A 10,881-nucleotide genomic window follows, 5' to 3' on the forward strand; every position below is an offset into this window, starting at 1 on the left:
CACCCTTGCACTGTGTGGGTCCTCGGTACAGACGGCCCCGTGCCCACTTGACCCCAGCTCCTACAAGAGTCTCCAGGCAGCCTCCTCCGGGGCGACCCTCCTGGCTTCCTGTGACTTCTGACTCAGTGACCAGGGCCGGGGGAGGGGGCGTGCCACCCCCAGGAGCCCGGGGCAGCCGGCTGATGAGCTGGTGCACCCTCCCCCACGGCTGGAATGCCTGGCCACCAGCTCAGCTGTTTGTCCAGGAGGTTGCTGCAGCCCGGCACCCGGTCTGTTGTCACTCCCAGAAGCCTGCGGGACTTTCCCATGTTTGTTCCCCAAACCTGCTGCAGGGCCTCGGGTCAAGCAGGCACCTGGGAGTTTCCCGACTGCCTGCTGGTCCTTGGAGGAGTGGGGCCTTCTCTGGCTCCCCCCAGATGGGAAGCCGTTTCCAGGGTGGGCCTGAGCCCCTGTGTTTCCAAGGACAGGCCCTGGCGTCCTGTGGTCAGTGGGAGGTTGTGCTCTTGGAAGCCGGAAGCGGGAGCCCATGTGATCCCACCCTCTTCCCCAAGGATGAGCCAGAAATAGTTCCCCTTGGACTGGGGAATGCGTTCTGTGGTGGGCGGGCGGTTTGGGGGCTTTGAGCTGGTTTCTTTATTGGGAGCAGGTTTCTTCTCCTGATTAGCCTCCACTTGGGCCCGTGCAAAAACCAGCGCACCCCATCGGAGCCCAGGGGCGCTGGACCTGGGAGAGCCAGAGATGAGACAGGGAGGTGGGGCGGAAGCCTGGGGCTACGCAGGCCCCGGCAGCTGTGGGGGTGGACCCAGCTCCGCGTGGGTCCCCGGTGTAGGGTGGGATGGTGGGAGCAGCCTCAGCCCAGAGCCCCCGGACAGCCTTCCCTGAAGTCGGAAGGAAGAGTCTGTGCAGGGGTGCTGACCCGCCGCGGGAGTTCCCCTGGGCCTTTCCCTTCTCCCATCTGGGTTCTGATCTGTGAGCCCAGGTGGACCGCCTTTGCATTCCCACTTCCCCCTGGTTCTGGAGACAGAGGCTTGTGAAGTTTCCCTTTCTGGGTAGCCAGAGTTTTATGGTTCTCCAGAAAACAGGTTAACAATTAAGCTTAATTAACCTCGGGGCCTCTGGCCCTTCTTGTTGCTATAAAGCTGGGCTAAATGGCTTCCTCCCCCAGCTTCTCCCGTTGGCTTTACAAGGGCCGCAGGTGGCCGGGAGCAAGCGTCAGAGTGTTAACTGGCTGTGGGCCTCCGGGTACAGGGCTCCCTCCCTCCAGTCTCCTGTTAAGGAGGCGCACTCCAGGGATGGGCCATGGGGAAGCCCAGGGTGAAGTGAAGCAGGCCCGGCTCGGGGCTCAGCCACCTGCAGGCTCGGGGAGAGAGGCTGCCCGCACTGGGCGCTGGGCCCGGCTCTGGGGCCTCCCTCGCCGGGCACTCAGCTGTTCCCTGCTTTCCCCAGGGGACCGCACAACAAGATGAGGAGGTTCCTGAGGCCGGGACACGACCCTGCGAGGGAGAGGCTCAAGAGGGACCTCTTCCAGTTTAACAAGGTAAGGGGAGCCGGGGGCCGGCTGGGTGTGGATGGCGGGCATGAAAGTATCCCTCCCCCAGGAACTGCCCTGGTGGTCCAGTGGTTAGGACTCCGTGCTCTCACTGCCAAGGGTGCGGGTTTGATCCCTGGTTGGGGAACTAAGTGCAACGCAGCCAAACAAACGAACAAAAGGTGACACCCTCCCCCCAGGCGGGGGCTGGCACTGGGGTTGCCTTTACCTGGACTAGAGTGCTTACTTGGCGCCACCCACCGTGCCCCCGGGATCTAGGTTTTGGAAATGGGGTCTGGGTGGCAGCTTTCCTGGGCGAGGAGAACAGGATGCCCAGCAGTGGGCTCTCCTTGCCCCTCATCTCTCTCTGACCTCGGCAAGTCTCTCCATCTCTCCCAGCCTCAGTTTCCCCACCTGTAACGTGGGGATAAAACCATGCACCCCGCCTACCTCCCCCGGGGTTATAGGGGAGGCTTAGGGCTAGGGAGGATGAGATGTCAGTGAGTCCTGCAGAGTGTAGTCCTGTTCCCATGATGCCAGCTTCCTTGGAGCCCTGGGGCCACAGGCTACAGCTGTCCCCTCCCTCCTCAAATCATCCCCAAAGGAAAACACGGTGTTCCCTGCAGGGGGGAGGCATGGTTCCTTCTGGCGGGTTCTAGGCCTGGGCGGGTGGGGAGAGGCATCTGTGAGAAGGTGCGGGTTGACATATGACTGTCCCCACCCTAACCTGCTCCTAAGCCCCCCACCCCCCAAAGTGAGTGTCCTTTTCCCAAGATCACAGGGCTTCCTTGAAGGCTGGGCCTGGGAAGGCTGGAGCCGGGCTGTAAAGGGGAAGGAGCACAGCGTGGTTTATTAGCTCCAAGGCCACCTAGCAATCTGAAGCCAATCCGGGGTAATTAGCCCCTCTCACTTCTACTTTGATCTAGGCCCCGGCCTCCCCTCCAGAAGGCGGACGGCAGGAAAGGGAGCAGCAAGGTGCTTCTCCCCTCAGAGGGGCACCCAGGATCCCTCCAGGCCATGCTGACGGGTGGGCTTCCAATCCAGCTTAGCCTCTTAGAAGTGGGGGGAGCCAGTGCCCATCACACACTGCGTAGGCCCATCATGTGGACCATGTGGAATTAGATCGTTTAAGGGCTGGGTACAGTGGCCCGGGAGTGCCAGCTGCTGTTTTCTGGGGCTGTGTGCCTCCCAGGGAGAGGGAGCTCCCAGGGGCGTGTTTAAGGCTGGTCAGGGTCCCATTGTGCTCTGCCGTTTTCCTCTAATTTTCTTGACCTGTGGCTCTGAGGGTACCTGCCTCTGGGATCAGGGCTTCCCCAAAGGAACACCTCCTCCCACTGGGGTAAGGAAGCCGTGGGTGGGGCTTTTAGGCCTTGGGGTGGGTGTGTGTGTGCACACGCAGGTGTTATGAACGGGGGAGCTGCCATTCTCGTTCCCAAGGGAACAGCTCATGGGTGTTGAGTGCGGGTCTCAGAACCTCAGCACCCACCACGGGGCCTGGGTGTGATCTCTGTTGCCTTCCATTGCCCCTGATGACGCTGGGATCTTACACCCCAAAAAGGTGGCTGATTCCGGTGCAAACCGGATAGACAGGCTCAGCGAAGAGGGATGAACCCCCGCCCCAAGTTCCAACTGTGGAGCAACAGGGTGGAGCTGGGGTGGGGCCAAGGTAGAGGAATCGGCCCCCCACCGTGCCCCCAAATTCGGCTGCCCCACCCCCAGGCCTGGCTGGGGAGAGGGAGGGGAGGCTCCTGGAATTCCTTCTTACTTCCATTCACTTCTGAGAAACATGCTTTGAGTACCTACTGTATACACAGCCCAGGGCTGAGGCTTTGAGAATCTCAGATAAGAGCTTTGCCCTCCAGGATGTTTATAATCTGGTGGAAAGAAGAGGGCTGATGGTCTGAAGTGGGGGAAGTCTTGGGAGATCTTTGGGGAAGGTGAGGGCCTTAGACTCATCTAGGCTCTGGGTGAGCGGTGGAGCCTGGAGGGTCAGGATTGGAGGGTGAGGTTGGATCCTCGGTGATGGGGGAGCCCAAGCCCCACCCCCAGCCGTGAGGTCCAGAGAGGGTGGAACCTCGGAGTCTGGGTCTGCTACACAGAGCCTGGTGGGTTTTGAGCAGGGGTGTGAGCGATCTCATTTATGACTTATTAGCTAAGGTGCTTCTGGGACTTTTTTCAACCTTTCACTCTGAAGCAGGTAACCCTTAGGAGATGTTGCATTGACTGGGTGGGGCCCAGCAGTGGCGGTGGGGCGCCAGGCTTGGCACTGTTGACATTTGGGGCCTTCAGGAGCAGCAGCATGCCCGGCCCTGCCTCCCCGACATGACAACCAGAAACGTCTCCAGACGTGGTGCCAGTCAGGTACCTTCCTGGGTTCATTCACCAGCCAGGTGACCTTGGACAAGTTCTTGTTCAGTCACTCAGTCATGTCTGATTCTTTGCAACTTTGTGGACTGCAGCATGCCAGGCTTCCCTGTCCTTCACCATCTCCTGGAGTTTGCTCAAACCCCTGTCCATCGAGTTGGTGATGCCATCCAGCCATCTCATCTCTTCTGTCGCCCCCTTGGACAAGTTCCTCATCCGTAAATGGAGAGGCTGGTAGAAACTACCCCGCAGTGTTGGTGTGCGGATTAAATGAGTTAGTGTGTAAGTCGAGGGGCCTAAGTGGCCGGTGGTTCCAGTATTAGCACAGCTGTGAATGTTATCTGGCTCAAGGTTGAATTTGGAGGGTCTTGGCACCCTCCAGCAGAGGTGTGTGACCAGGTCCCAGCAGGCAGTGGGATGCACAGAGCTGGAGCTCAGAGCCTCACATCTGGGGAAGCAGGCAATGTCGGCCCTGGAAGGGCTGGTCTGCAGGGCACCGAGCTGGGAAGTGGGACTTGGCACCATCATCGGCCAGTCCCAGGCAGCTTGCAGATGCCCACTTCTAAACCAGCACTGGGTCTCTCCCTCCAGCATCTTCTGGCGAAACTCTTTGACACTCGCTGCCAGGGAGGTGCCTCAGAGAGAGCAGCATGTCCTGTGTATTTGGGAAGGAGCTCTGTCTGTGGACAGATGCTCGAAAGCCCCTGCTGGGGGCTGATTGTCTGAAGGGTAGCTCCGGTTCACCGGGGGCTCAGGGCCAGGCAGCACAGGGGCCAGGACTCTGGAGACAGGTGGTCTGGGTCTAGATGCCAGCTCACTGAGTGACTGCAGAAATGTCACTCTCTCTGCTCCTCAGTTTCCTCATCTGTAAAGTGGGTATTATTGAAGAAGGCAATGGCACCCCACTCCAGTACTCTTGCCTGGAAAATCCCATGGACGGAGCAGCCTGGTAGGCTGCAGTCCATGGGGTCGCTAAGAGTTGGACACGACTAGGCGACTTCACTTTCACTTTTCACTTTAATGCATCGGAGAAGGAAATGGCAACCCACTCCAGTGTTCTTGCCTGGAGAATCCCAGGGACAGGGGAGCCTGGTAGGCTACCGTCTATGGGGTCACACAGAGTCGGACACGACTGAAGTAGCATAGCATAGCATAGCATAGCAAAGTGGGTATTATAGTAACCCCTCCACCCTGGGTGGTATGCTGAGTGAGTTAAATTGCTTTGAATGGCGCCCACGTATGGCTGATGCCCTACAGAGTCAGCCTCGTCTTCGCCTCCTCCTGACGACTCAGGTGGTAGTGTTCCCGCTTCTGCAGGTGAAACTGAGGGCTCCATGCTTGCATGGCCTGAGCACCTGGAGGGGCACCAACTCGGAACACAGCACCCAGTTCCATCTGCCCACAGCCGAGGCCTCAGGGTGCTGGCCCTGACTCTCACCTGTGCCTTGTGCTGTGTCCTCGGGCCAGTCAGGAGGACAGAGGAGTCAGCTGGCTATGCCAGCAGGGCCGCCGGGGACCACATGTAGGGACTGTGGGACCCACAGGAGGGAGGAAGGGACCCCGAGGGCACGTCACTCAAGTAAAATCTCTTCCTTGAAAAATCTCTCGAGGCCCGGCCTCCCTAGTGAGACCTGCCAGCGGGCTGATAAGGGCACCCGGGCCCTTCCTGCCTGGGACCACCCTCCCCCACCCCAGGCCCTGAACAAACAGTGTGTTCCTGACCAGCTGCCCCTGTCCAGGGCAGTCTGGTCCTGGCTTTTGCATGGCTGGGCCCCTGGTGTCAGGTGACAGGCTCCCAGGGAGGGCCAGGTTGCTGCCAGCGCCAGGAATCTGGGCTGACCACACCCAGTCTGGGCCAGTGCCTCCCTGTCCCCCACTCCACCCCCCAGCACACCCCCAGGCGCCCCTGGGCAGCCTTCCTCCCCGCCCCCGGCAAGTGCTAGGGGCTCCTCAGCCCTCGATCTTAGATGGGGTCCCCCCTTTCTGGGGGCAGCGGGGACCTCTGCTCTCTCCCTCCCTCTGCTCTCTCCCTTCCGGGGAACCCGAATGAGACAGACAGGCTTTCTCTCTGCACCAGGCTTATGTTGCAGTCTGGCAGCTCCTACAAATCTCTCCTTTCCCAACTCCCTGTCAAAAGCGTTCATTGTTCTCCCTTCTCTTGGCAGAGGTCACCTGAGCCAGGTAGCAGGGCGGGGACAGTGCCAGGTAGGCTGGATGTTGGGCCTGGGAGGTAGGGGAGGACAGCCCACGGCTGCCAGGCTCTGGTCAGCCTCTGCTTTGAACTGGAGCTGGAGGCGGCTGGGAGGGCTGGGCCTGCGTCCTGGGCGGAGGGCTGATGGGGGTTGCTCTGTGCCTTAGAAGTCCACACAGGGGCCCCCAACCCCAGGGCTGAGCCCCTCCCGCACCCGGGGGCTGCTTCCTTTAAGGGAGGTCTGATACCTGCCGTGCCTGGGGGAAAGCTGCCCACCTGGGCCCAGTGCTCCAGGCGGGGGAATCGAGTCTTCAAAGGCTGAGAGGAGTTGGAGGGAGAGGCACCTGAGCATGAGGGGCAGCCAGAGTGCAGGCCACAGTGCCTCGTGGAAGCCTCTGCTTCTCTCAGTGTCTCTGGCCCTGAGGGTCCACCTCCTCCCTGTTCCCCTCCAGGCTTTCACTGACCTCTCTTCTTTCCCCATATCCAAACCCCAGCAAGACCACCGGGGCCCCTCATAACTGGCCTGGGGTCCCCATGGCTCCTTGTTCTGCTGGGTCCCCGAGCACATATTCCTCATGTCGCTTTGCCTCAGTCAGGGGTTCGTGGGTCATATTTGCCTGTGGAAGCAGGGCCACTGTGCCCACTCCCAGACCTGGGGAAGCCCCCGTCTCCACACTAATTACACTCGAATCCACTCTCTTGGCCCCAACCAGTTAGTTGTTGCTCAGTCTGACTCTGCAACCCCATGGACTGCAGCACGCCAGGCTTCCCTGTCCTTCACCATCTCCCAGAGTTCGCTCAAACTCATGTCCATCGCGTTGGTGATGCCATCCAACCATCTCATACTCTGTCGTCCCCTTCTCCTCCTGCCTTCAGTCTTTCCCAGCATCAGGGTCTTTTCCAATGAGTTGGCTCTTCACATCAGGTGGCCAAAGTATTGGAGCTTCAGCATCAGTCCTTCCAATGACTGTTCAGGATTGATTTCCTTTAGGATTGACTGAGCCAGTTAGGGTCACCATTAAATTCTCTCCCATTTTGTTTTGTTTCAGCCACATTGTGAGGCATGTGGGGTCTTGTTTCCCCGACCAGGGATCAAACCCACACCCTCCACACTGGAAGCATGGGGTGTTAACCACTGGACCGCCAGGGAATTCCTCCATTAATTTGTTTTTGAGGGAGCTTTGGTCCCTCCCAAGTTGTCAACTTGGAGAAGACGCCTTGAGGGATATGAGGGAATGAGAGAGAATCTTTGAAGGAGGCAGTGGCCTTAAGGAGCAGGCCTCTGCCCTGTGAGGCCAGCTGAGCCCTAAGGCTCATCTTGTCCAAGCCAAAGGCAGCCATGCTCAATGCAGTCTTTAGGGTCGTCTTGTGGACCACCCATGAGATGAGGCAACGTAGCCCGCGCAGCTGCAAACACCTTTTAAGTGGTAGCTGAGGATTCTAAGTTTCGTGGGCCTGACTCAGTTCCTGTTCTTTCTAAACCAGCCTATGAGAAAGAATGTGGTTTGGGAGGGAAGGGTGGCATAGTGTCCTCAGGACCCGAAAGGAAATGAGCTATGAGTACAAGAGATTGAACTGTAGACCTGACCTTTATCTCCCGCTGCGTTGGAGGAAAGAGTGACCTGCAGCAGGAGTGACTCGGGTGAGATATTAGGAGAACTTCCTGCTGATGCATTGCTAGGATAACGTGTGGCCTGAGCCCCTGACAGAAAGCTGTTTTCTCTTTGGCTTGAGTTTCCTACCGATACCCCGAGATAGACATGTCTAAGGCAGCACCCTGGTCTGATGGGAATATGAGACGTACACAATTTAAAATGTTGTCGGAGCCACATTACAGTTTTTTAAACAAGTGAATTTAATTTTGACGAGGTATTCAACCCAATATATCCAAAATGTTATTGTTTCAACATGTAGTCAACAGATACTAGATTTTCTTAAATTATTTTTTAAAATAAAAAGGATTATTCTATATTTACCACTCATCTCAATTTGGCCATTACGTTTTCTTTTGGAATATGTGATCTATATTTAGCATTTGGAAGATTTACAGTTGAAAAAGGAAATTCAAGGCTCTGGTCTGCCTGACTCCAGCCCCTGCTGCTCTGGAACCCAAGAACATAACCTGGCAAGTTTTCTAATTACTGAATTGTGAGGGCCCATCCTTGAACTGAAGTTAAATACAATTAGAAGTTCAGTTCCTTAGTGGCGGTAGCCACACTGCGAGGGCGCAGGATCTACTCGTGGCTTGTGCGTATTTTACAGGGCGTTAGGGCTTGGGCCCCCCACCAGGCTCCTGCTGGGTGCTTCCTCCAGAGTCCTCCAAATTCCAGAGGCTTTGGCCTTGAGCTGCTGCTGCTGGTGGTGATGGGAAAATGCTGTCAGCCCAGGGAGGCCCCAGCAACCTGGGGCCGGCCGAGGGGGGCTCCTGGGGCAGCTTGTCCCACACACCGCATCACCCTCCTTTTCCTGGGAAATGTTTACATTCCAGATACCCTGATATCTCCCCAAGGCTTTTCCAGGCTCTGCATTTTTTACATAGCTGAACAGGAACCTGGACTGGAGCGGGTGGGGGTTCCTGCTGTCCCACTGCTGCCCCCTTCCAGGTACAGCCACTTAGAGGGCAGATTGTGTCCCTGGCAGAGAACCAGGCCTGCGGGGGCCCACACCTATGTATCCCAGAATAGCTACTCTTTGGAGCTCTCGTCCCCTGGTCGACCCCAACACAGGGCCTCCTTCCTGGATCCACTGGTCAGGGCGGGCAGGCAGGCAGCAGTTGGGTTTGCTAAGCTATTGCCCCAGCTGTCACCAGGACTTATCTCTTTCTGCTCCTTGGAGGCCAAGTGAAGCCCAGAGCAGAGCCTTGGGGCTACAGAGAGCTGCCTCACTGGGGAAGCCTTTTTCTGCAGGACAGTCTCCATGGTTTAAAAGAAAAAAAAATCTTCAAATTAGCTGGCTGACATCCTGTGTCCCACTCTAACCTAGCTCTACAGGTTCAGTATCCCCTGGGGTGGGGACCAGGGGTTGAGGTTTGCTGACTAAGAAACAGGTGAAAACCCTCCTGGAGATGGTTTGTCAATCTCAGTCTCTAGTGTTTACATCCATACGTTTTTAACCTGTAATTCCACCCCAGGACATCTGCCTAAGGAAATACTTAGTTACAGCAGAGATAAGAGAGCAAGAATAGTCATCAGTTGCAAAACCTCGGGTAACAAAGTAAATACTCAATAACAGAGGCCTAGTGAGTTAGGGTTCCTCCTCCTGAAGACTATTCTTCAACCATTTAAAAGTCATTTTAGGAGTTCCCTGGTGGTCTAATGGTTGGGACTTGGCACTGCCATGGCCTGGGTTCAATCCCTGGTTGAAAAACTAAGATCCCACAAGCTGCAAAGTGCAGCAAAAATTTAAATAAAATAATAATTTTTTTTAAAAGTCATTTGGGTGCTTTGAACAGCTTGGGCTGGCTTCAGGTAGGAAGACCGAATACAGAGCTGTGTGTGTGTGCATATATCCGTGTGGTGTGGTCCCACCTAAGTCTCTGCTTTTTTTGTTTGTTTTTTTAATTTATACTTTATATTTTTATTAAAAAATTTTAAACTTATATGTATACATACGTATTCTCTAACCAGGGGCCAAACCTGTACCCCCTGCAGTGGAAGTACAGTGTCTTAACCACTGGGCCTCCAGGGAAACCCCAAAGTTAAACAAAAATTTTTTAGAACGGTTACTTCCATTTACAGTCCGAAATCAGATTGATTATATTCTTTGCAGCCAAAGATGGAGAAGCTCTATACAGTCAACAAAAATAAGACCAGGAGCTGACTGTGTCTCAGAGCATGAACTCCTTATTACCAAATTCTGACTGAAATTGAAGAAAGTAGGGAAAACCACTAGACCATTCAGGTATGACCTAAATCAAATCCCTTATGATTATACAGTGGAAGTGAGAAATAGATTTAAGGGACTAGATCTGATAGACAGAGTGCCTGATGAACTATGGAATGAGGTTCGTGACATTGTACAGGAGACAGGGATCAAGACCATCCCCATGGAAAAGAAATGCAAAAAAGCAAAATGGCTGTCTGGGGAGGCCTTACAAATAGCTGTGAAAAGAAGAAAAGCAAAAAGCAAAGGAGAAAAGGAAAGATATAAGCATCTAAATGCAGAGTTCCAAAGAATAGCAAGAAGAGATAAGAAAGCCTTCTTCAGCGATCAATGCAAAGAAATAGAGGAAAACAACAGAATGGGAAAGACTAGAGATCTCTTCAAGAAAATTAGAGATACCAAGGGGACATTTCATGCAAAGATAGGCTCGATAAAGGACAGAAATGGTATGGACCTAACAGAAGCACAAGATATTAAGAAGAGATGGCAAGAATACACAGAAGAACGATACAAAAAAGATCTTCATGACCCAGATAATCACAATGATGTGATCACTGACCTAGAGCCAGACATCCTGGAATGTGAAGTCTAGTGGGCCTTAGAAAGCATCACTATGAACAAAGCTAGTGGAGGTGATGGAATTCCAGTTGAGCTATTTCAAATCCTGAAAGACGATGCTGTGAAAGCGTTGCACTCAATATGCCAGCAAATTTGGAAAACTCAGCAGTGGCCACAGGACTGGAAAAGGTCAGTTTTCATTCCAATCCCAAAGAATGGCAATGCCAAAGAATGCTCAAACTACCCCACAATTGCACTCATCTCATATGCTAGTAAAGTAATGCTCAAAATTCTCCAGGCCAGGCTTCAGCAATATGTGAACCGTGAACTTCCTGATGTTCAAGCTGGTTTTAGAAGG

At 54.8% G+C, this 10,881-nt stretch overlaps 1 protein-coding gene across 1 annotated transcript in view; it reads left to right on the forward strand.

Annotated features, from left to right (window-relative positions):
- The window catches only part of LLGL2 (lethal giant larvae homolog 2 (Drosophila)), a 27,732-nt gene that overhangs the window by 1,091 nt on the left and 15,760 nt on the right, over window positions 1-10,881 (forward strand). The window contains exon 2 of the mRNA XM_010856501.1: window positions 1,447-1,537. Within this exon, the coding sequence (XP_010854803.1) occupies window positions 1,463-1,537 (75 nt within the window). The 5' untranslated portion in view covers window positions 1,447-1,462. The remainder of the gene's footprint in view (window positions 1-1,446; window positions 1,538-10,881) is intronic.

This window comes from Bison bison, unplaced genomic scaffold (genome assembly GCF_000754665.1).
Source record: "Bison bison bison isolate TAMUID 2011002044 unplaced genomic scaffold, Bison_UMD1.0 scf7180017864371, whole genome shotgun sequence".
NCBI classification, from domain to species: domain Eukaryota; kingdom Metazoa; phylum Chordata; class Mammalia; order Artiodactyla; family Bovidae; genus Bison; species Bison bison.